Here is a 26554-nt window from a genome sequence, read left to right on the forward strand (position 1 = left end):
CCAAGCAACAAACCTACAGGCACTGCAGAGTCTTATGAAGATCTTTTAAGAAAGCCCCAGCTGAAAGCTCAGTCTCTAACCATTACTATATCATGAATTATATCACTCTACTTGTACTAACCACGCTGCCAGCAATTAACAATTGTCAGGGTATCAATACTTTATCTTTTATTTGACAAAATGGTGACACATTTTAAAAGCAAGACTCAACAATTTTTTAAAGCGACTTGGGATGCTGATTGCCAAATTCAGAACATCCGGTAAGACTCTGAGTTAGCAAGAAAAATCAAACAGGCCCTCTCTGAAATCAGGCCCTTTCATAATAACATGGATTGAATAGACCAAAAATCACTAACCACGCCTGAAAATTGCAGACGACACTCCCAAAAACATACCCTTGGACTGCCTTCTGCAGGGAGCAGGGCCTGGAAGGAGCACGGCTCTCTATACATTCAGCTGAGGGAGCATTTAAAAGTGCCGCTTAACTGGTAAAGGCTAGTTGCAGTGCTCTTTGAAACGAGTATTTGTTACCAAAAAGGCAAGTTCATTATGAGTACGAAGTCCTTTCAGTCTGGTAAAAACCGTAGGTAAATAACTTGGCTAACCACCAATTTCCTGAGTGGTGTAGGCAGCGAGCTCATTAGTTTGTAGCTATAAATTATTCAGTTGCCTCAGTTTTGAGTGAAGGAGCCTAGCAGATCCTTTATTGTAAATCCTCCGCACCAAATTAATTTCCATTACTTCAGGTCAGGAAAGGAGACTCCAGAATTCATTATGAAGTAACACAGTGTAACAGGCAAAAAAAAAAAAAAAGAAAAGAGAAGAAAAGTCTTCAGCCCAGAGCCCTAAGGGAGCTGTAGCATCTACTTGCCTGGATGTGCATTTTAATTACTGCTTTCCCAATCAGGGTGGCACCAAAAAAGGTCCAGAACGGAACCAGAAAGTGTCCACATGTTATCCCGGCCAGGTCAAACAGAGGGTTTGGAATCTGTAAAGTGCAAGGGAAAAAAGCCCATGAATTGCAGTATTTAACTTAGAAGAACAGGAATACTACAGACTTTGAAAAATGTACATTTTCCCCTCCTTCAACTTAATCCAAAACTCTTGTGTTTTAATACTTACGAGAGTATTAAAGTTACACCATATAACTTAAGTCTCAGAGACTTAACGAGACAATGTCCCAGACAATTCCACTGACAGTCCATCCTTACCCCTTGACTTTAAAAGAGCTAGCAAAGTTTTCCATGTGAAATGCACAGAAACCACAGTAAAGCCATTTTGAGTGATTTATCAATTTTTCTCACTGACAAGCCCATCACTCCTGGAAGCCAGTGTTCAAAATTATCTCCAGTGATTTCCATCTGAGAAAGTACATTAAAAGCTGGCATTTATAGTCATATGTATCCAGTTTAAAAGCACTGATTAAATTTTATTAAGCATATGCATTTCATTTAAAATTAGAAGTTTTTTTTTTTTATTGTTAAATCCTTGGCTTGACATTTGGTATTGTGATACTATCTGTAAAATATTTTTGAAGTTAAACCAAGAAAGTATCCAAATCCTAACCTTTCACACCCAGTACAAGGGCCCACAGTCTGAATAAAGGAAACACACCCCGTGTGTTTACAGTAGCAGTGCATCACGCTAATATCCTGCAGCACTTGTGTTGGTTTGTTACACAAACAAACAGGGAGGGTAGATATTTAAGCCTATTAAAAAATAATAACTTTGACCGACTGAATGGAAATCTGAAATCTGCGAGAAAGCTTACGAGGGTTATACTTAGCTGTTATAGACTAGCAATTCAAATTTATGAGCACCCACAACACCACCTGCATAGGAAGAAATCTGAAACGGTCTCTAACCATGCCCCGAAACGGTCTCTAACCATGTCCCGCTGCAGCTAAAGTGATCCTGTACCTCTGACAGCTGTCTTCGGCATAGGTAAATTATTTACTTATGCCAGAGCCAGATAATTTTGCTCTTTTGAGCCAAGTCTGGTCTAGGTCTCCAGTAAGTTCTTTGTTGGTTGGTTTAGCTTTTTTTTTTTTTCACAGCACATTTTATTACTGCATTACTCTCACCACAGAGGGAGCAGCGTGCTTTAGTACAGGTAACTGTGGATATCACCAACACGTTAAACATAGCACAGTAAAAAATTACTTAACAAGTCCACATTAGGGTGTATCAGCAGGTCAGTGAGCTTTTCTCTTTGTTTGCTTAAAAAAAACAAGAACACCACACATGTGCAGCACTGAGAGCTGCCAGAAATGCCCAGAGACAGGAGGGCAAAGTCTCCCAAATCACAGCAAGGATCTCTTCCTCCCTCTGCTCCTTCCCCACGGCTGCCTTTACACAGGAATTAGGCTGAAGACAGTAATACAGTTTTCTTATTGCCACTAAACACTACATTCAGGTGATTTCACTGGATAGATTCACAAAGTTTTAAGTTCAATCTGAGTTTTCACGTTGCATTTAGAAGCCATCACTTGACAGACAGTACCATGCTGCTAGGACAGCCATTACATTGCCCCTTCACAAGCAAGTTCTCTTCCCTTTGGCTAGTCACAGAAATACTTCTGGATTTTAAGCAGTATCTTAGCTAGAAGTAAGAGGGCAACGATAATGGGGGCGGGAAAGGAGACACCTTCTAGCACAAGGAGAAGCAGCAATGAGCAAGAAGAGCCCTGGAAAAGTCCAGAAGCTGGTGGGGAAACACACAAAGGCAAGCAGCACACATGTGGGGTGCCTTCCTCCTCTACAGGTGTAACAAAAAGGGACACCTTTGAATCCCTGTGCTTGTTTCAGTGCCTCTCCCACACTACCTCACCCTTTTTGCTGCTACTCTGCATTTATTCTGTAACCACATTTACAAATCCTCAGGTGCGCTGCGGTGGATCGGTGATTCCCCATCCCTCCCGACCCACGGCAACCTGCGTAAGCAACAGGAAGCTGGAGCTCAGAGCTCACTGAAGAACAGGGCACCAAGTCGGGAAGAAGTCAAGCAAATGCTTATATATTACTAAGCAGGAACTAGGAAGAGCTTACACATCACCTCTCACGTCTAACAACTCCTTTCTCACGTTCCCTACTAGCCCACATTTCACCGTGTCCAGCTACTCCAGTAACTCATCCCTGCCGTCCCGAAGCTGTTCTCATTACACAACAGACCAAACAGCCCGCGCTGCGGGCGACGTCTCACAAGATGGTGACTAGAGAACAATGAGTCAGAGCCAGCGAAGGAGCAGTCTCAGAGCTTACTGGACGGGAAGATTTAAAGAACAGCTTGTAACCTACGTCCCCACTCCAAACAATAAGACAGTTCAGAAGATTCGTAAACAGAGGTTGTGTGCCAGCAACTGCAATCAGCTTAATTCTTTCCAGCTAACACAGGTTACTTGCATTTGAGCAAATAGTTAACATTGTAATCTCTACAATTTAGGAAACTAAGAAGGACTCTAGACAAGTGTGGAATTAATACCTCATCAGCTGAGCAGCTGGCTAATGGTTGTGGTTATTCCAGAAGAATGGGATCATAGAGGACCTGCAATCCCCCCCCTTTGCTGTCATCACATCTCTGTGCATTTGTGTGTGGGAGGGAAGAGCAAGGCACATCATTCCTACCGGTTTTCATCAAGCTTCCAGGGAGAGGTTTAAACCTCAAACAGTTTGGTATTTTCATACTCCAAAAGAACAGTACTAACCTACTTAAAACACTAAAATAGCATCAGTGGAGATGCTCACGTCACATCTGTCTTAGAAAACAAAAGCCTACGAGTAGCCTGCAGTTCAGATAGCCACGACTAAAATGCTCTTCTGCATTCTGCTCTCCCTGGTTCCTAGTAACCCAACATCACCTCCTGAGCAGACGTAGAACTATTAGGGATGAATATCCTGGTCAGGCTCTGTACAGGTAGTTTTTCACTCTTCAATTCGTGTATATCTTTGAATCAGAACATGTCAAGCACTACAAGATACAGGGTACACACATCTGAAGAAATAATACAGCTCCAGCAGAGTCTAGAAGTTAACAACCTAGCTCTTGCTGTACCCTGCCAGGTAATAATCTGGGCTGGGAAAGTCACAAGAGGATAGCTGTCAGGGGAGCTAGGGCATACAATCTGATCTGCCAAACACCCACTAACAGAGCAGTGAGCATCTGCCTCTGCTAGAGAAGACATGGCCTCAAACTAACGCCAGGAGCATACCTTGTCTGAAACAGAGCAATTCCTAAAACTGAAGGAGTTTCTAATGCTTCTATCTTTCAAAAAAAAAAGCCACCCAAGAACTCAAGGGATCCTTCCTTGCACAGTAGTGTGAGTAGTACTATTCTAAAGTCACTATTTTTCAAGGAGAATAAGTGTCAGGAAGCCCACTAGTAAAGCTGATGGAAGGGATAACAACTGTTAGCTGTGCATTTATGCAGAATTCCCTAGGTTTGGTACTAATCTAGGAATGGAGTTTCTCCGTGCTATTGTACTTGCCAGTACCACAACCACCCCACATCCCTAAGCATCACAGAAAAAACAAACAAGATGTGAAGATTCATACGGACTCAAAGAAACCAACCCCTAGTTCACAGCATTAACTTTGCTGCAGTACAATCTGTGATTACAAACCCCCCCGTTAGTGAGATGAACTTACTGAAGCGCAGGCCAAAATGCCGAAGAACCCAACTTTCTGCACCAGGTTCTGGACAGCCAGTTTAGCCCGGGAAGCAAAATCCTGCCAACCAGAAAACAAAGTCATTAATGAGGCAAAACCCCAAATGAACACACCTCAGAGAGTATGTCCTTGCAACATCCTCCGTGCTTTGGGATTTTCTGATTTGCAGTTGGACAAATTTTTGCAACAACAACAAAGTCAATTTGAGGTTCTGGGCTTAGAGGGAAGAAAGAGAAATTGACGATGCTTGGTGTGAAAATCTGACCACCCACACGTATCGAGTTTTTAGCTTTCCTTACAGATTTGGTTCTTCAAAACTCTGCAAGTGGCACTAAGTTCATTTTACTATGGAAACAGGTTTCTAGTACTTCTTTCCACATCTCTCTGAATTACCAATGCCACTATTACCTTATTCCTTAAACAAGGAGAAGGAATTAATTCCTTCAATACCATCTACAATGATACAAAGGTACTTTCTCAAAACACAAAGACAGAATACAATATCCCATTAGCTGTTTGCAAACCCAGGTTCTTTTTCAGAATAGCTAATTCTAGGTTCTCTCTAAAACAGGTCTGTAAAGTTCATTAAATCTGTAGAGTTAAACCTAGACTACCTGAAAAGAAACAAAGGTGGCTGATCATATAACATTCGAGCTATTCTTTATGAAGCTTTAAAAAGCAATTATTAAAAATGATCAAAAATCTACTAATATGTAATGAAAACCTGATTTTCCAGGAACAATATTCAATGATTTGCATTTTGTACAAAACTGTTAAGATAAATTTAACAAGGAAATAACATTAATCAGTAATTAATGCAAGATAACTACAAGATAATCCAGAAGAATTCAACTTATGCAATTTTAACTTTGTTACAATTCTTTTGAAACCATCACTACTCCATACCAGTGCAAGTAAATTACAATTACTTCACATTCTTATTAAATTCTAATCTACAGAACTGACATAACTTTTACGCAAGATTTAAAAAATCTGTGATAAGGCCATTTGCTATGATTTTACACTCTTTTCAAGTGGTAAGAGTTCACCATTTCAAAGCTTTAAAAATAGTTAAATTCTTTAATTAAAAACAATTATTATTAATATCAGAAGAATTATATTATTTATAGCTCATATTTGAACCAAAAAAAAAAATACTGCAACTTAAAGAGAAAAGCCAAATAAATGAGACTTCCTACATCTTACATTGGGACATTTTAACTTCAGGAGAATACAAAAAGCTGTTGGAATATCCTCCAAGGGGCAAATTTGTTATCTTCAACCAGGAATAACAACTCGGGATTACATGATCCAACTCATGAATGTCTTATTGCAAAATGGAACGCAATGAAATATTTACACTGTGTCAAAAAGCAGTTCCTGATATTATTCTGTTTAACTTCCAGGATACGTGCAGTATGCATGAATAACCAAAACCTGCTCCTGGGGGGGCTGATACCAACCTCTTGAGCTTATGTTAGTACAAACAGGTCTAGGGGATGCCTGCCTGAGACAGAAAGTACATTTTTAATGCTTTTCAGTTAAGAGTGCATTTTTGCAAAAATCGTCATTTGTAACAAAAAGTGATAGCTTAGCAGTGAACTACATCCAAAGATCTTGCAACATCAAGGGCAGTTCCTTCGCAAACTAAAATTCCCTCATCATTATGTTCAAGTTAGTAAATAAAACCACAACAAGCTAATATACAAGCACAGATACAGGTCAGCAGCAATACACACGTTCAGTCCCACTGAGGATTTAGGACACGAACTGAAAAGGATGCGAGCTTCTGGAGTGTGATCACAGAGCTCTCAATAAAGGCAATTAAATGTGGCACACGAAGGGGGTAACAGGGATTCTAACTCCTAAGCAAGTGCAAAAGCAGAAATACTTTTTCAGTTTCTCTGCTATTTAGTTTAAAACGTTATGCTTCAGTATACTTTTTCAGTACCACTGTCCTTTCAATGGCAGATTTTTTTCTTTGCAAAGATGAACTGAAAACGCAGTGCCATCTCTGCAGGGATTTCATAAGATGTCTCCCCCGTACTAACAGGGCTGAATGTGACCATGAGAGTTTCAGTTCCTCTTTTTTCACCATTTCACAATGCTCATGGGATTAGAACAACATTTGCACTTCTATAAGCCCATCTAAAAATTTTCACAGCTCTACAAATCTTCTAATAAAGTACATTTAAAACAATACAATCCAATTATTCAGATACATCCATGATATACTTCAAGGAAGTAGTTTCTGGTCTAATTTTAACATATTTACCCATTATCCTAAGGACTATATTGCTAGGACACTGTTGTATTAATGCTCACAGGCTGGAACTGGAAAGAAGCTCTCTCACAAGTTAACACTGGCAGTGCAGATGGTTTAATAAACTATTTATTATTACAATTATATATAGATTGTATTAACCTAGCATAAGCACAACACATTTTTCACCACATTTCTTAAAAATAAACAGCTTCCCTCACGAGATTTCTAGACTAGTGCAAAATCAAGGCTGCCTTAAAATTTTTATCTCCAGCAAAACATTTTCTGCTTTGAAACCAATAATGGAAGTGTTGAAAAAAGCCTAACAAATTTGTCTCAAAAAACATTGCAGACATTTTTCTCAGCTTATGAATTAAATTTTCTTTTTTAAGTTTTTAACCCAGATTATTTCTTCAAGGATTTTTTTTTTTTGCATTCACTATCTATTACGAAGTACTCCACAGAAAGCACAGCTACTGCACTTAAAATTTCAGTGAGGAACTTCAAATTTGTCTTCCTTTTTCAAACTTTCCAAATAAGCCAAAAGAGATAACTTTAGGATTTTTTTTTTTATTTCCCATGATCTAATGTAATCACAGATACAAATAATTTGCATGGCAATATACACAGCAGGGTTACAACAGACATATATATATTTGTAGTCTCTACCCTTACTTTAATGTAAACGAGTTAAGAAATAGTTCTGTTTGGTTGCTTCCTTAAATTTCATTTGTCAAATCTTTGCAACATCTGCAATAATAAAAACCCTTAAAAGTTTCATTTCTCAGAGAATACAATCATCAGTTTCATAACTTTTACCTATTTCACAATATATTTTTTTTCTGTTTTAAATCCTGCATAGGGAATAATATTTTCTCTAATTTTTTAGAAATTAAAGCAAAACAACTTTCATAACTTACTGCTTTAAAAAAAAAAATTTAAAAGACATAAAAGTTCATCTACTTACAGGCAAAACATATTCCCCCAAAATTAAAGTATCTAGACTGGACTCGACTCTCAGCTAATATGATTCATTCGCTACAACATTTCAGGATACTTTTGCTCACTATGTTCCTTTCAAAGATGATTTGTTCTTTTTTTTTGGTTTGGAAATAGATTTCCTGTGACTGCTGCAATACAGGCAAAGGAAGGTTAAATGATTAAACATTACTTCATTGGGTTAATCATCAGATCTCAAGAACTGGAATGGAAATAAGAGGCATAAAAAGGTCAGTGCTGAAATACTGATTCACAAGTCTCAGCTGGCGGCTTGAGGAAGCTTGCTTCATATCTGCCTTTAGTAAAATGGCACATTTTATTGATAACAACATTTCATTACTGTGTTAGAGAAGCAAAAAACCTCTCCTAAACCTCCAAACCTAAAGGGATCAAGTAAAGAGAAATTACATGTTTTGCTGCTAAGTAAAGCTTACCACAATGTTCCTCCTTTAAATATGCATTGTGATACAGCTTCGAGTAGAGCCATAGTCCTCGAGTATGGACCGCTTACCCCCATAAAACAGTCCTGCTTCTGGAAAGAGTGAATGGACACTCGTTTTAGCTACAAGGCTTCACCCCATTCTTCTATTTTATCTTGCTTCCATTTATAATTTAAATCTCTATTTCTTCTTTCTGCCTTCACGGTAAAATAAAATGCACAAGCTTTTCTGTATTTCAGTGATGACTGTTTCACTGGATTTAGTTAACAAGCTCTAGCAGAAAAACATAATTTTGATTCGTTTCCTTTTATAACACTGATAGAGGATCAGAACACAGAATGGTCACAATTTACTGTTCACAGAAGTTACTCCCTTGAAAGACTGTGCAGAGGGGCCTAGAACGATTACGCAATATAACAGCTTATTTTCTAACACGAAGTTGCAATCAGTTGTTAGGAGTACCACGAAAGCTGAGAGTCCAACCAACCTTCCTTGACAACAGCTGTCAGCCTCTGAAAGAGGCAATCAGGAGTTTGATTTGAGGTCCAGAAGAACATTTCACTATCAATTTTTTTCTGCTATAAATATATTAAATACTTTACAGATATCTCTATAATCATGCTATATCCACCGATACACCAGTAAGAAGGAGGCCAGTAAGGATGGGGAAATAGTATTTTAAGAATGACACTAAAATCAATCACAATTTCACAGCCCATGTATTCTCTGCTGGTAAGAGCAGTGCCTTAACACAGGATTGGGGAAAATCAGCGATGCCAGTGTGAATGCAATTGCTGAAGTAGGATATTAAATACCTTGCCTTAAGTGGCAGCCTTAAGAAGTCCAAAATAGATTTCTGGAAGGCTTGAGATGGGTTATGCAGGATTTGCTAGTCTAACAAAAAAATAAGATCATGAATTAACATCAAAACAATACCAAGACAGAGAAAGGGGGATCTGAAGTGAATGTGTTGCACCTTGATGGAACAGGTCCACCACAAACAATGAGAACAGCAAAGCTGCTGCAGAGAAAGGCATTTATCCTGGTGCCAGCAGACTCCCCTGATGCGAAGGCTCAACTTGCACGTGAGGAAGAAGTGGACAATCCCCCAGCATTTGAGCCTAATACATATTATGGATACAGTATTTTTCTTAGCAGAAATGAAGTTTAATTATACGAATAATCTTCAGAGGAGAACATTTTTCTCCAAAGATTGAAGACAACATGTGCAGCTACCGTCTCAGATTATTAAAATTATAAATTCCTTAACATTTAAAAAGCTGCCTACAAAGACAGTGCTCCTTTTTATGTAAAAATCCGAGTTATGTTAAAAATGAGCTGCACAATATTTTGTTTCTTCTGGCTTTCTATTACAACACAATGGAATCAAACACAACTTATGGGAGAATGACCATTTGTGGTTAGGGAATGAATTCTAGAATTTCAGAGGACTGGGAAGAGTTATTAACTCATTGAAATAACATATTAACTGCAGAAGAGCAGTTTTAAAGAAGGCAGATAGCTACCTATGGGCTGAGAGGTTACACCACACATCCCTGCTAAGAAAGCAGCAGCTCAGCAGCTATGTTTAATGATCAACACAGTAACCTGGAGTTAAGACGAAGGGAACAGAGACCAAGATACAGTTGATAGCCAGTGCCTACCGCTGCAAATAGCTCATTACTCAGTGACCAAAGAAACCATTCCATACGTCTCCTGCAAGACATCAAAGGTGACAGATCTGAGTAAGGCTCCAGTAAGCTGCCAAGAGGAATATTCTGACAGCGGTGCACAGCGGTACTGATCTCCCGCTCCCTCAGCTGCAGTGACTCTCAACATCTGAACGTGTCTGGGAAGGGCTGCGGTCCTGAACCTCCGCTCTAGCTTTCCTCAAAAATACGTCCAGGTTAATGCAAGTAAGGGGCAAACTGAAAAGGGGCTATTTCCATCTTGATACCTGGAGAGAAGAGGGTGTGAGAGGTAAGGTTTAAACTTAATTATCACTAGAAACTCTGGGGAAGAAAGGCCCTATACATTGGAAAATGAGCTGCCAAAACACAAAGTTAAAAAAAGTTTTCAAGAATTATTGAAAGCAGCAAAGGGAAGGTGGCAGAGCAAGCACTGAAGTTTGATAAAAGGTATTTATATATGGCAGGCACAGGACAGACATCCCATGGTAGGAGGAAGGGCTCAAATTCTAAGCTTGAGAAAATAAATAAAAATAAACTGTACTTCACAAGAAGACTTTTTTTCTGAGACACTGAATTCTGGACAAGGAATAGTGTAATGATATGGGTAAGTTACAAGAGAAACACATGTCCAAGTTGAAGATGAAAACAGTTTTAGAAAGTACAATATGAAATAGGATGAACAGCAATGAAACAGGGACCTTGACTTTGCAGGCTTTACTGAAGCACTATGGAAAGACAAAGAGAGCAGTATCTAAAAAACTTCTTCAAATCTTTGATATAGGCACTTTAATGACTTAAAGTTAATGAGATTTCAAAGCATTATTCAGAATAATTGTATGCAAGGATGAGTAGGTACTATATACAAATCCCAAGGGAAACAAACACACAGGTGAATTCCTCTACTAGCCTTTCCTAGGACAAGGACACTGAATACACACTGTTGAAGGAAATACACAGATCTACTTCCACATCTGTTTGTATTCAAATTCTTGAGGATGTTTGGATGTTAAGAGGGTGACGCTGCCATCAGTGGCAGTTTGAAGGAAGAGGAAGAATGACATTTGTCTTATCATATGTGTCCTATAGAGCAGTAGCCTTTTACCACATCCACTGCCACCTCTCCGCTCCAATCCTCATGCCAGGTCTGTGCAGTAGCATGAAGCTACACGTCCCCTGTGACACTTCAGTTTTGTAGTGGTCCATGAAAGCATGAAATAAAAAATCTGTTCTTCCTTTTTATGCTGAAGAGCTACTTTCTATTGGCATCTTGTAGGAGATACAGCAGCAAGTAGATCCTGGAACCCTTTTTATGGAAGCCAGTTGTCAGTTTAGCATGTCAGGGAGGTGGCAAAGCCATTAGGACAGTCCAGCTTTAGAACAGAACACCCGGACAGGTTGTGCCATCTCCAGCCGTGGAGGTTTTCAAGACCAGACTTGATAATGCCCGAGGAACCTGACCTTATCTCATAGCTGACCCTGCTCGGAGCAAAATTTGGACTAAGACTGCCTAAGGTCCCTTTCAGGATGAATTCTTCCGTGATTCCAGAACGAGATAGGAGCAGCCACCTCCAGAGAGAAGAATGAAGCAGAAGAACATCCTATCGCTCCGGTTCCCACACATCACACGTTGACCTCTGCAGCCTTTGCTTCTACAGTTGAAAGTGTGTGCTGGCAGTGCCTCCACCAACGTACTGGCTGCCTAAAATACCACTGCAGCTGCACAGTGAGCGCTCATTTATCTCAAGGCTGCAACTGCAATTAGCTGTTGTGGCCACAGGTCTGCTGAGCTAGTTACAGTGCCATGATGTGTACAGCACCATGCTAGGATGTTGTCAATTTTTTTTTATTTAAGTTATAAAATCCTATTTTTGGGGGGGTTTAAGATTCAGGCTTTGCAAAAAAGGATACAAGATGGCTAGAATTAAGCAAGTTACTTTACTTCAGCCATCGTCATCAAGAAAGGAAGCAACTTTTGATAACCAGACAAGCAGATCGACCTTTCCAATCCCTTACAAAGCAAAGCTGAAGTCACTCAAGTCACTAAAAAAACCTATACTCTTCCCCCATAAGGAATTTAGAAATAAATCAAGGAAACAAGCCCATGCACAGAAAAAAAAAACCACTTGTGTAATAAAAGCAAGCACTTCTATACACAGCTGACAAATCCTTTTGCACTTGCAAGTCTTCCTACTCAGCAGATGTGCAGAGCTAAGCATACCTCTCGCTCGTTCGCCCTGGGAAGTAGCTGAGGTTCCCAGACAGCTCAGAGAAGTGGTCTGCATACCAGACTCTTGTACAACACAGATATTTAAACAGTGTCTGAAGCAGGAAAAAAAAAGTTGCTGTTTTCTTATGATACCATAATTAATTTGTATCAGTTATTGAAGGCTCTCCCTGAAAAAATATTTTTGAAGCAGCTTATCTGACCCCAACGTTTGATTGAAAATCAGAAAATTAAGAACCCAATCTTAAATTTTTTCTTTCTTCTTTGAAATATTTCTAGGCCAACTGTGTTCTAGGAGCTACTTTTCCAGCACTGTAATACAGCTGCCTATCTGTCCAAATAGTTTTAAAAAAATGTATGTAACCATGAAATTATAGAAATTGTGACTAACTTGAATGTTTCAGAAGAGCCCTATGCAGAGATGTGACAGGAACACCCCAACTAGAAAATACACAGACAACTAATTTTATTTTTCCCCCCTTAGATCCAAATCTCCCATAAAGCCTCACTGAAGCTGTAGGGGTTTATTGAGTAGCTGCTGCTTTTTCTGTACGGATCACAAAGCCGAGAAAAGCCCATAGCACTATGAAAGAGTGAAACAGAACTGTCCAGGACCAGTTTGTTCCCTTAGAAAGTTGTATCAACCATTGCCAAGCCAGGGGGAACAGAACGTGCAAACCCAACGGCAGAGTGCTTCTCCACACTCCACAGCTGCAGTACAAAAGCAGCGTGCAAGACTTCCAATAAGCTTGGTGATAATCTTTATTAAAATGTTAATTTCTACTGCAAAGTGAGGTAGTTGTTGCTGTAGAAACTCCTCTAACAGCCTCAAACCAAGTGAAAATATTACCAAGTAATCCAGATTTCTTCAGTGGTTTGACTGTTACTGATTTATGTACTTTCACACTAAATATTAAAGAGACAGAGGGCCCTGTAAATGAGTTTTAGCTAACGGAGGTATCACAAAGAACAGCTCAGAGAAGAACGTGGAAAAAAAAATCATCTCTAGATTACCATTAGCAAACCCTCCTTGCTGTTTTTTCCTTATCTGTAAGCAGGTGTGCAAATGAATAGAACAATGCAGGCACAAGACTGCCCTATTTTCTTGCCAGTGTCCAAAGAAATCCAGCAAGGAGGTGGCTTACACATTTGTTACTCATAGCTCCTATTGTCTACCCTGTGCCTATCTTAACTCTTTGCTACCCCTTTTCTGAGGAAGTTCCTGGTAACAACAGTTCCCTTATTTAAAGCTTTCATTGACCCGTTCCAAAGGTTATCTCAACTCACTGATTTTGGTGAACAATTTAAAATAAAGCCAACGCTTGCTATACTCACAGTCTATTATATTTTCCGTGAAAAACATCACATTTTGCTATTAGCTTACTACTACCAGTCTGCTATCTCACTCTCGAGCTATAGCATTTGTACAAAGTTTCTGGAGTGAAGCTTCAAGCTTTGATTAGTTTTGAGTTTACATTTAATTATGGGCCAAGATAAAAGCGGGGAGAGACCTCCCGTACGTGTATTAACAAAAGCACGCAGCGAAAGGCAGGAACGCCCGGTGTGCAGACAAGCCTCCTGGTGGCCACCCATCAGGCAGCCTAGACCAAGCACCAATCTCCTCCTTGTACGGCACAATTAATAAAGAGAGGAAGCTGATGAGGAAAGGGGGGTGACTGGAAGAATGAGCAAGAAAAATTATGAACGGAATTTGATGTTGGGTTTGAACAAGTTATTTCTGGGAAAGAAAAAAAAGAAGTCGATGTTTTCCAGTTATTGTATGCAACTTTACCACTTCCATTTTTATCATAACTACTTTATAAAAGCCTGCTTGTGGTCTGCTATAACTTCTTTTTTCTTCTAAAGAATACCCTTAAAACTTTTTGATTTAACCAGCCAGCAGCCAGGGAATCCTTTTCAGGCAGCAACTTACCAGATACTAATTGTTAGTTTAATCATGGGAGAGATCCATTTTTTAATTTGGCGATCTTACTTTACGCTGCTAATTAAGTAACATTTTGCTTATTAGACGAACCTAATCATTCCATTTCAGTGAAGTCACAGTGTCGTGTCAGAACACAGTGCTGGGTTCTCCCAGTAACCATGGCTGGGTGTGGTAGCCTACTTTGTTCTGCTTCTGCAAAGAGAAACCCCGCATTAGGACATGGAAAAGCAATCCAGCTCAAGGCACAAGACCTTTCAGAAATGCTGGAAAGATGGGTTTAGCATGTGTCTAACTGTCACTATCGCAAAGTTCATCAGTTTAACTCCTTGCAGACAAGAAGCCGACTCTCGGAGCAGGAAGTTGTTCGGTGGAACTCCTGACGCAATGCAAACCGAAGCAGTTGCAGCTTAGTTTAATACAAACCCTCTTGAGTCCACGTTGACAAATTCTTTAACAAGCCCTGTGGTTACAGGGAAGCTGGTTTCAGTCTGAGTCACTCCTGTTCAAACAGTTTACTGGAAATGGAGGGGAGGGGGAATTTTCAGAGAAGTCATGTGATGGCCAGACAAACCACAACCAGTAAAGGTTCAGTGGAGTCAAAAACAGGTCCCAGCAACAACCGGCATTCAGTGTGCAGATGGCACTCAATCATTTACAACCGAGCCCTGCTGCATCTCAGCAATTCTATGGATTTAACCCTTTTTCACGTTTGTATTCCTTCAAAGGCAGGACGCAGTTTGGGAAGTAAACAACGGCAGCGACTGATAGTAACACAGGCAACTAGAAAATATTTTTACATGGGGATTTGGCTGCAGCAATACTGCACAGAAGCAAAGCCTAATGTGCAAATCATTAGTTCTTCAAAATATGCTACTTAATGAATCCAAACACTTCCAGTCATTAAGGCTTAGATATACAGCAGTGATATCGGTATGTTTCTCCTCTTAGCAAAGCGCACCATGACACTGCACGGGCGCATGCATTACGCATTCCCGCTAAGTACCTCGAGGGAAGCTGGCATCAAGCTTCATTTTCACCAGAAACCTCCGTCAGCTTTAAGTGCTTCAGCACGACGGGGAAAAGAGGAGAGCACTTCACAACCAGCAACTCTTAAACGGTCAAAAAGCAACAGCCCTGCACGTGTGCGTGGAGACATGGAGCTGCGCAGAGCTGTGCTAGCACTGTGTTATTATCAATGTGCTGCCCCAGCACTAAGGAGCAGATTCACTTCCCCTAATTGCGAGGTTGGTTTGAACGGCTGCGCTGGAGATACTCCTCCTGCTCCAAGGGCAGCTTTGATACAAGTCACCATTGCTCTGGAGTTTGACTGGAAGAGAGTTAAGAGCAACTGAACGCCATTTTAAACATGTATAATTCCTAAATACTGTCTTAAGTGTTAACAAATCGGGCCAAGTTGCTCTGTTTCTATAGCATGCTGGGCTCTGCATTGTGTGGAGCTTGGAGAAAAAAAAAAAAGAGCCCTGCTTGTAAACCGCACTCCTTCTCCAGGGCAGTCACCCGATTTTAACAAGAGCAGCCACGAGGCAAGAGAAGCTCCGGAGCTCACTTTATGTAACCAGGACGGGCTCGCCAGCATGCACAGAGACACACAGAAAGGAGAAGTGAGTGTTCCTTTAAAATGAGGGGCTTTCTCTGAAGTATGCTAATGGAAAGTCCGAGGCAGACTTACACATCATCTGGAGGCTAATGAGTTTTCTCAAAACCTCGCTCAAGGAGACAGGTCACTTAGATGTGCAATTTATGACACAAAATCCATCAATAGACTCTTTAAAGTAAATAATATTTTACTCCGTGCAATTTTGAATGGGGCATTAAAACTTTAAACCGTTTAATCCTTTTAAGTTCCTTTTTTTCCTATTGTTTTTTGAACTGCCAAGCTAGCAAGCGCATTCCCCCCTTACAGATCATTCAGGCTGGATGTTAAATTCATAGTCTATTCTCACCATGGAAGATTCTCATCTGTTTCTCAAAATTACCATTGTTTTTGAGAAACAGCAGCAACAAGCTTTCTAAACAAAACACACGCACGCAAAAACGTCAAGCCATTTGGCTTTGCCTTGTAGGCATAGAGCAGCTCAGCAGAAGTAGAAGGGGAAGCTATTCTTCAAAATCTAACACACCCAATTTCATGCCTTTCAAAAAAGGCTGGATGAAAGGAGACCTTTATACTGAAAGAAGGCTTCTGTCATTTGATGTCAAACATTTGCGGTAGTCTCCATGGCATGAGACACTTGTCACATCCCCCATTTTCCTAAGCATAAGGCTTAAACTTGGGGAATGGGAGAAGCTGATGGAGGTAATAACGACTGGTATTAAGCAATTTAAAAGTAGACTTCATAACAGTTCATGAAGTTGCAATTCCAGGACAAACAGTGATAAACTATGCTTAAAATTGGGATTTACTCAAGGTCATAGGAAAAGGCAGGCCTGTCTCCCACAGACATCTAGCAAAAACAGGATTTAAGCCAAAAGCAGAAAGGAAGTCATATTAGCAAGTGGAAAAAACAGAACTGTCAGTTTTATGAGTGCAATACAATTTAATCAGATTGTCAAAGCCTCATGTTAAGAGAATTTTATAGAAATGAAACCACAAGTGTAGTTTTAGAAGAATTTTTTTCTGGTTATTCATCCACAAAACAACATGTTTCGATCCAAATTCAATTGCCAAGAAAATAAAATCAAAAGTACTGGTAAATAACACCATCATTTTCCTTAACTCATTACACAATGCCATTTATTTACTAAGGGCAGTCAATGCAGCTAGCTATATTTTGGCCTGTCCTGACAAAATGCTCTCTAGCAAAAAATTTTCTTTTTCTGCCCAAGAATCTTAATCTTACTGTGCGTTCTGGAAAGCAGCTCTGGCTGCTCTCAGAACTTTACATGCATATAATTTGCTGGGAGAGTTTCAGTAAACAGAGATAGCATTTCAGCACTCGAGCCATGTGTTTGACTTTTTTTTTTTTGCAGCTAGGGATTACTTTGCAAAGCAAAGACTGACAGTAGGGTAAAGACCAAAGCAGATTTTTTTTTTTGCCACTGTATCTTTAAAGAAATAGAAGAGTTTACTACTTATAATAGCAGAAAAAAAAAACTTTCGAACTTTTTAGTAGAGGGAGGCTCTCATAAAACACAGGGATTCCTGTTAGTATTACTAGATTGCACTCGGTATTTCCAAAAGCTTCATCCATGATTTGAGGGAGCATGGGGGTAGCAGGAAGAAGTATTTATTTGTATCAAGGAAGTACCCAAGACAACTGTGAGTAGTAAATAGCTTCTGCTGTTTGTATAATGACAGTCTCATGACCTGTTTCTACCTAGTGGTTTTGACAGACAAAATATCTGGATAAGAAGGAATAATACAGCAAAGAAAATCAGTGGCAAGAAGTTTGAAAAAAAAAAAAAACACATTATATTTCTTTTAAGTCATTATTAATAGCTTCTGAAGAAGATGCAAACTCCTTACCTGAATGAAAAATTATCACCTGTAACATCTGACTCACGTACAGCATCAGTTGCAAACTATGCTGTAACACAAGCAGTATTTAATCTATCACGAAAATAAGTTACAAGAGTAACAAAAAGGGATTCAGAGCAGTTTGGCTGCATTTTCACACCAGTAAAAATATGCTCCCTTAGGCTGACGAATGGGTCATGCACTGGCCCTTGAGGCTGTTAGTGGCAAGGCAGACAAATATCATCCTGGGGGGATAAACTGACTGAAAATCATCTGGGCCAGGGAGGTTTTAAATGCAGCTATTCCACAATCGTAGTTGTTATAGCACCTCCTCTATCACTGATCTGTTAGCCTACTTTCTCCCTACCTTTACTGTGCTGTTTTAGAAACTCTAAATAAAAGCAGTATTTGTAGCAAATACTTTGGCTGCACTACTGTATGTGCTTCAACAAGCTCCGTTCTCATCCTCCTGCTGCCAGAGGTATCTCTACCCGGTAGAGAATCTTCTTCCACCCCTGGGAAGTCCCTTGCGAATTTGCACCAACGGATTTTTGGCCCATTCCCATTTAATTGGAATGGTTATTTACTCCATCTAGTTGTTCTGTGTTTTATTAATTCTGTTGTTTTGCACTGTTCTTACTTGTGCAGTCTCTGCATGTTCCAGCATCTCCTCAAATTCCTGGTACTCTTCATCATCAGGTTCAGCACCAGAGAGTCGGGCCGCCCTCGCCATAAAATATGGAGGTAGCTCTCCAATTGCTGTGCCAGCACCCTGGGAAAAGAATAATCCCGATTTATTTTTTTGTTTGCTCTTAAATAGGAAACATGTGATACACACAAGCCCTTAGACATTTCAAAAGATTAGAAGCCAGAGATATGTGCTGTGTTATTCCAGAAGAACTGCGGAGACCAGCTGCCTTGAGATGGTTGTTTTTATCCACCAGGACAGATTCCTCCTGATCTCACATACAAAGCCGTTGCTTTGAGACCCCACTTTCCTCCTTCCCTAGCTTAGGGAAATGCAGCTTCTCTCAAGGCAGACTACCGCAGCAGGCCAGCAGTTCCCAAGCTGTGGCCTGCAAGGTCAAACTACGAGATCTGTGCATCCCTGGGGCCCCGCGAAGTGGCGTGCTGCCCAGCGGCAGCGCAGCTCGGCGGCCCGGGACGTGCAGCAGGGAGGCTGCAGCCCCGTCACTGTGCTGCGGCCGGAGCCAGAGCCAGGCAGGCTGCAGCCTGCTGCCTGCCCCGGTCCCTGACTCAGCACAGCGCTGCCATCTCACCCCGCCGCACGATGCCAGACACATTGGCCGATGCCAGACATTTGCCGGCATGTGACAGCCCTTGCTCCTGCACGGCCCTCGGAATAATCTGGGAACTCCTCCCCTGTGCCGTCATGCAGTTTACAAAGTCATGAGACTTTGTGCGAGTGTTTATTAGAAAACAGGCTCGGGTTTTACTGCCGCTACGAGCAAGGAAAATAAGGTTAAGCAAAGCTTGAGCTCGAGTTTCCTCTTTCCTTAAGATGGAATAAAGAAAGCCAAGAGAAGCGGAGATGAAAGCATGGCTCCTTTCTCACCACATGAGAATTATATTTGTTTTCTCAGGACATCAAATGACTCATTTCAGTCTTGTGGGTCAATGCATCATTAACCAAAGAAAAAAAGAATAGGAAAGAGACAACTAAGATTGAACATATGGATAAACATAGGCTGATGAAACAGGAACTTGGATTAAACTCAGAATAGTTTAAATATAGGACAGGTAATAGCACAATAGTTGGGCAGCTCATTGGAAAAGTGCTAAAACTTAGCAGCATGCAGATGGCTTTTCTTTCTTAGGGTCAATAGTAACAAACGCTTTTCTATTCCTTTGAAGCTATGTAAAAGCTTTTCAATTTCCTTTGTTCTCGCTCTAGATGCAGCTGCATGCAAGGGAGAATTCCAGCTGCTGTGGATATTCCAAATCAACAGGTTGTGGTTTTAAATACCGCTGTTCTCTGCAGTTACCCAAACTGTTAAAGTCGCAGTTTGAGCATATAAAGTACACAGCCTCACTTGTTTACGCCTTGTTTTCCACTGAAGAAAAAAAATTTAAACGAGCACAACAAGCTGAACTTCATTAATCTGCCGGTTTCTGGCACAAGGGAAGATAAGCCTGCAAACAGTAGCAACAACGTTTCAGAAAAATTAACTTGAGGTTATGTTCTCAGGGTGATGCAAGAACAAAAAGTCACATTGCTTCTCCAGGCTCTGCCAATTCGCCTTGGCTTCATTTTATTAACCGAGGAAGAGGTTCGCATGCGTGTACTGGACATGAACTTTCTTTAAATTGGATAAGTCACATGCTCATTACAAAACATTTCAGAAGTGCAGCAAAATCATATGATTTCATGTCTGCCTGAGATAGGTTCCTTAAGTGCATAAAAAAAAAACCAAGCAATTACGGGATACAAACCAGTAACTATTTAACTTCTTTTTGTAACATTAGTTCTCCACTTTCACAATAACATTGAATGCAATTTTACTAACAACATATCAAAAACATAAATGCTGATCAAAATTCTTTTACACAAGTATATTCAGAAAAGGAAACTGGGCAATTACTCCACTAGAAAGAGTCTTTTAAACAGATTTTCATCCTGGCCAGGACACAGAATGCCTGTTCTGCTAATCCTGAGCAATTAAACAATTTTATTCTTTCCCCTCATTTCTTGTAAAAAAAGAAAAAGAAAGAAAAAAAGCTGCAACACATTAAAAATGTATGGCACTATTGAATTCCTTGTCCCTGTGGGATGGAAGGCTGTGAAAACTGGCATACACCTAGCAGATTGTTTTTGAGAGTCCTTCTGCAGGCCAGGACTCGTGGAGCCGATTTTTATAGTGATTTAAAAAAGCATCATTTTCATTTCACCTAATAATTCCTTAGATACGGTGATATTTAATCCCAGTAACACTTATTATCTGCAGAAATGGCTATCACTGACATGCAGGGGACTAGTAATGATTTTAATCTCTGGAAAAAGCTGTACCTGGTTTAAGTTGGCTGAAACAGCTGCTGATGTTTTTGTGATCTGAATCAAATCCCTTGTGCAGATAAATCCCTGCACTCAAGCCTTGCAGGATACCTAGCCTGGACAGCTTTATAGTCAGAGGCCTGCAGAGTCCCCAGTGGGACCGTCCTGCTTTCAACATTTTACATGAAAACTTGTATTCCTACCACCCTCCTGTCTCCCTCCAAACAATCAAGCAGATCGGCCAGGTTTCACTTTGGAGCCTTTCAACATTATTTCACTTTACAAGTCTAAAAGAAACAGGCTCTTGGTGCAAGCACATCTGTACACATCCAGTAATTCCTTTTCTTTCCAATTACCCAGCATTTATCATAAATTCAGATTTTAGATCCAATTAAAAGTTGCTGGTTTCATTAAAAAAAAAATGTTGCGAGTTCATTCAATCATACCCAGATCAGGAATTATACTTACTATTCCTGATTTCACTTTAAAAGGTGAAAAGCCATTCAATTCAAAAATTTTTAGTAAGGTTCTGAGTTGAAAAAAAAAAATAATAAAATAGCTTGCTTTGTTTTCTGGAAGTCACTGTTACTTTCCAGCTAAGTAGAATTTGTTTTTAAGAGAGACAGAACTGAGAGTAATTTTCTTCAACAGCTTCCATAAAACGTGAACTGGAATTAGGACAAAAGAAACATATTGGAAGAAGCAGCAGCAGTTGCCAACTTGATTTGGCTTACAGGAAATTAGCAAGCAATGTTTATGTACTCATGAAACATTCCAAGAAAGCATAACATTACACTAGACACCACTGGTAGACAGAGGATGCTCCCAAGGGAAAATCTCATGGAGACAGAGTTCAGTGAAAAGGTAGCTGACAGTGAATTTGAAGGCGAGAAGAAAGAAAGGCGGGGAAGAGGGGGATGCAAAACGTTCTGGCATGGTCCTATTTCCTTGTCCTTTCCCTAGCCTGAACCAAGAAATGCTGCTCACATGAGACTGAAGATACCATTTGTTCTCCAGCCTGGCTGCTCAGAAGGACGCAAGATTTCAGTGTTTGCAGCTCTACTCACTCATTTCTAAACTAGTTAATTCTCCTCATAGTTCAGTTATTTTAAATGCTGAAGATTAAGCAATGCATGTTTACCCCGAGTTACATTTTTATTTTGCAACCCTAGAAACGTAATTGTAAATGCCATTTTTATTACTCTAGTCTTCATTAAACAAACTTAAGCAGAAGGGAACCAGCAGCAAAATAAAAAAGGAAAAAAGCTTATATTTATGGTCTTATAAGTACTTGTACTTCCCGCTACTTATCAAGCATTCAGGCAAATCTGTCCACTCATTTGAGAGACTGAAGTTTAAAACATACTTTGCTTCTTGAGAGGGCTGTAACTCCACTTTCTCCGTTGTTATTTTGACATTGGTACTGCTGTATGCTACTTCAGCCTATAATGTGTACAACCTAAATGTAACTTTTTTAGGTAGCAAAACTGCTGATAATTGTAAAAGCTGTTAGTGACTGAAGTTGCCTCAAGATATCTTTTCATGTCATTGGAAGGTATTTGGGAATACCAGGGCAGACATCAGATACTGTGTATTTTCAGAATTTCCTCTCTGTACATTTGAACTGGAAAACCAAAAATCTCATAATTAAATCATAACAGGAAGCCAGTAGTAAAATAAAGTTAATTTGGCATGCAGTTCACAGCAGATGCATCTGTATAAACTGCAATTCCAAATCACCTACCCATAATGAAAAAAACAACTGACCAAAATCCTCCAAAAATCAAGCTGTTAAAAAAAAAAAAGCTGCAAAAGGAATGAAAGGAAAACAGAAAGGAAGTTCTGATGACAGCATTTCCTAAGACCTTGATTCACTTAAAAACTAACCTGCTTTTCCTGTTTGAAGCAAAGAGTTTGCCATGATGGGAATAGACAGAGAAACAAAAATAATATACAAAATTTGGCGACATAGCACTATATTTAATCTATTTTATTGATGCAACCCAGAAAAACGTCTCAGCTATGATATTAGGGTCTGAGTCCTTTATAGGAATAACTGCAAATTCACTCAAGTTATAGGCTCAAAATTAGTGAAATTTATTGCTCAACTGCATTCAGTGTAAGATCTGACAGCTGCAAGACCACTTCCAATGCAGATACCCTCTCTAAAACTTACCTTTTGCATCAACAGCTTTGAAGCACAGAAGTATTTTCTGCTATAATGTAGAAAAAGAGTCAACACCACAGCTGACAAAAGACAGTCTTGTAATAACCTATTACTTTAATAGGAGATTAATACTACAGGGGATTAATACCATACAGCTAGTACAGAGAAGGCTGATCAGGAGGAAAGTAACTATTTATGTTGCAGATATGTTACTGTTGGCAGTGTAAGCCATCATTATTTTGCTCAATTCAGCGATTTTTGTGTATTGCTGAACACAGAAATTAAGTGCATAAATTAAAATTCCTTAAGTTTTATAAAGCAAAGCTTACCCACATGCAGGCCTCCAGCCTGACTTTTGAGATGATAGCCCAGAGAGAGATGGATCCATCAGTCGCCTCCTCATCGGGGCAGATAATTTGATCCGGGTAAGGAGGCTCAGGAAAATTAACTGAGTTACATTCATATGCAGCAAGAGTAACTGATGCTATGTGTGGACCCTGAAAAAAACAAAGGTAATTTCAAATGCATTTTATGTTAGTAGTAATAAAAATTAAAATAAACACACTCATCCCTGACATAAAGGACCAAGGCTAAAACTTACCGTTTCTCACTTTGGCCATTAACGATGTTATATACATAAACTAGATTTTCTAGACAATCTGAAGTGTAATTTTAGTTATTAATACTCTTTAAAAAATCCCTCTTTTCAACAGTTAATGTTAAGGAGTCTTTCAGTTCTTGCCATGCCATTCTGCACTAGTATGACATTGCTAAGGCAAAATAAGAATTCTTATTTCTGAAAACCGGAAAATTTTCAAAATTTTAAAACGGTCTCTTCAAGGTATTTATGGCCTGCAACTTTATTAGAGCAGGTGTTTTCCCTACTGTTGTTTTTAGAGGACGATTTAAATTCCATGTTAAATTTTTTTTGGAACGCCTGGACCTTATCACATCTTCCAGTGGACCTTTGTAACTTTTGGATCTTTCTCCAAAAATCTGTTACTTAACTTGTGCTGGTTTTTCTATGTATACAAGAAAGTGACCTTACTGCTGTTTGCTAAAATAGTTTAAAATGTAATTCAAAACTGTAATGTTATTTAAATGCCACATAAATGAATTACTTCTTGTCTCCAACTAACAGTAAAAGATTTTTTGGACAAATCTCCAAACAAAACCAGCATCAAAATCGATTCAGGAATTGAACTGCTACATAATGCTACAATCTAAAAGGATTGCTATTATTTTAATACAAAAGAAGTCAGAAGCAATTCGATAGTTTCTTGCCTGAGCGATAAATGTAGCTAAAAGAAATCACTTAGCTAAAGGTTGGGGAAACACTGTTGGGGGAATAAGGAAAAAAAAAAACAAAACAAGATAAACTAAGCTCTTTTCATAAAATCACAGATTTAAATCTTAAATTTTCTTTACACGCTCAATATATTACACAAACTAACTTCTGCTATTAATTGATGTCTTTCGACATTTTTGGGAACATACCGTCAACAATTTTCTTCTACATTTCTTCCTTTAAATGAGTCGCGTGCATTTTATTAGATCGATAAGGAAGCCTGATAACTCCCCCCCAAGCTAGCTTTATTACAGAATAACGAGGGAAAGAGAAAGTATGATTGACCTAAACACTGCCTAAAAACCCTGCACAAGGCTCCCAAAGCTCACTTTGAAATGCAGGAGCAAGAGAGATTCAGAGGATCCTGCAGGCTTCATTTGCACATTAAAGGGTGAAATTCTACAGCGCCATGCCTCACACAAAAGGTGAAGCAGCCTCATTGCCTTTCCTAGACTTACTTGGAAGAAGGATTTTGTTGCCTTCATTCATGTCAACATTTCAGGTCTCACTGTACACGCCAGAGCTCAAGACTTAGATAATTATATTGATGCTACAATTTATTTAACGGCAGCGAAGAACAGTGAAAAAAATACCAGATATCTTTTTCTGTATGACAGCTGTGACTACTGTTGTCACATGTACACAATTCAAAAATAAAACCAGTCATCTGGCATGCAATTGGTAAAAGAAAAGCCGCTCTGATACCAAGCGAATTCTTTTATTCCTTGTTGCTTTATAGGAGACTAATTCAAGAAGTGGTTTTAGGCCTACTTCTGTGAATACTCACGATAGAACCTACCTATCGAGCTGAAAAATGAGGCACAGTCTATCCCAAATAAAAATAATCAAAGGTTCATTAAAGTAAAATTGAAAAAGAAGAGATCCAGAACTTGATACACAAAAAGCGATGTTGATATAGGAGGGATGAACAAGTGAGAGGTAACACGTGCTAGAGCCATTTCGCTAGGCCGCAACGACAGTGGCCTCCTTTTTGGTAACAGCTGCAAGGCACTCCCCGTTCCCCCCAGTTTCAGATCTAAACAAATAATGTATCTCTGTTTTACTCATGGAGGACAGAGGCAAAGAGAGAATTGAAACTTCCCTGAAATTACAAAGTACATTTCTGGTGAGCCTGGGAACCTCTTTCTGCACCACACAAACTCAGGGAATTCAGTTCCATCCTGTTCCCCTCCCCGACCTGACAGCTAACTTGGGACAAAAAGGTCTCTCAGGCCTCCTTCCCTAAGTCATGGTTTTCACCTGCATAAATTTGCAATAAAAACCTCTTGAATATGAAATTTGCATGGAGGAAATCCCCACGTACTCGACTTGTAAATGATCATTTCCTATGTTCCCTTGCGAGTAAGGGTAAGCTTGCTGCCAAGGCAGCGAGGTACGGCGTGTGAATCAAGAAGTACGATTTTCAGTTCTACAAAATTTGGAAGATCAACCACACTACAGCTAACTACAGCCAGCTGTGATGGGAGACTGTTAGTTTCAGTTTTATAATAGTAAGAGACAAATATAATCGGTAGTGTAGCGAGGCCCCCACCCTCTTCGCAAGGTTTCACTGACACCATCACCAGCCCTTCTCAAGCTGCACGCAGGCACTGCAGGGAAGCCACTGCACTCCCAGGAGACTGCAAAGACAAAATGCCTACCAGGAGACCGCTGTGCATGACCAGCATGCTTTTGTAGGAGCTTCTTGCCATGAGCAGCTCCTCCCAACAGAGTTGCCATCCTTGGATGGCTTCACAGCCTCCAAGTGTCACCTCCTGTTAGGAGAGCTCTCCCAGTCCTCAACGAACATCTGCAAAAGGAAAAATCGTACAAGGAGCAGCCAACGGAAAAAAAAGGCATTTCACAAAGCTGCTGTAAATGGCCAGCGAGCCACCTGAAGACTACGCCAATTGAACATAATTCTTCCACTGCAATGTAAACAGTTCTATAATGGAAAAAAGTTGGAGTTATGGAACCCACAGAAGCCACATTTTAACTGGAATAAGAAATAAAGCATAAACAGTTCATTAAGAGTGATGAAGTGTGGAGTATTAGAATTCAGAGAGCCAAAGGAGAGCAGAACAATCCCGTGTCCTCCTCTCGCAGCGGAGCCCAGCTGTCCTGCTAGTCGAACGGACAACATCGCACAGCTTGGCAGGCTGCACGCAACATCTCTGACATCTGCTTTTGTTCTAGCTCTGCTCTGAAAGCTCACATCGAGCATCACGCTTTCACAAAGCTGGTTACCAAGCACCTCACAAAACAATGGTTGGCTAAACAGGACCATGGGTGCAGGGAGGGGGGAAGAGTGGGAGGGCCAC

The 26554-nt window shown here is 39.9% G+C and overlaps 1 protein-coding gene across 3 annotated transcripts in view; it reads right to left on the minus strand.

Moving 5' to 3' along the window:
* The window catches only part of VMP1 (vacuole membrane protein 1), a 67674-nt gene that overhangs the window by 17105 nt on the left and 24015 nt on the right, over positions 1-26554 (minus strand). For all 3 annotated transcript variants that reach the window (XM_083806311.1, XM_083806312.1, XM_083806313.1), the window contains exons 6-9: positions 23215-23382; positions 18346-18477; positions 4645-4725; positions 872-988 (exon numbers count right to left, since the gene is read on the minus strand). In XM_083806311.1, the coding sequence (XP_083662437.1) occupies positions 872-988; positions 4645-4725; positions 18346-18477; positions 23215-23382 (498 nt within the window). The remainder of the gene's footprint in view (positions 1-871; positions 989-4644; positions 4726-18345; positions 18478-23214; positions 23383-26554) is intronic.

The sequence above is a fragment of the Anser anser genome, assembly GCF_964211835.1.
Source record: "Anser anser genome assembly, chromosome: 20".
NCBI lineage: Eukaryota > Metazoa > Chordata > Aves > Anseriformes > Anatidae > Anser > Anser anser.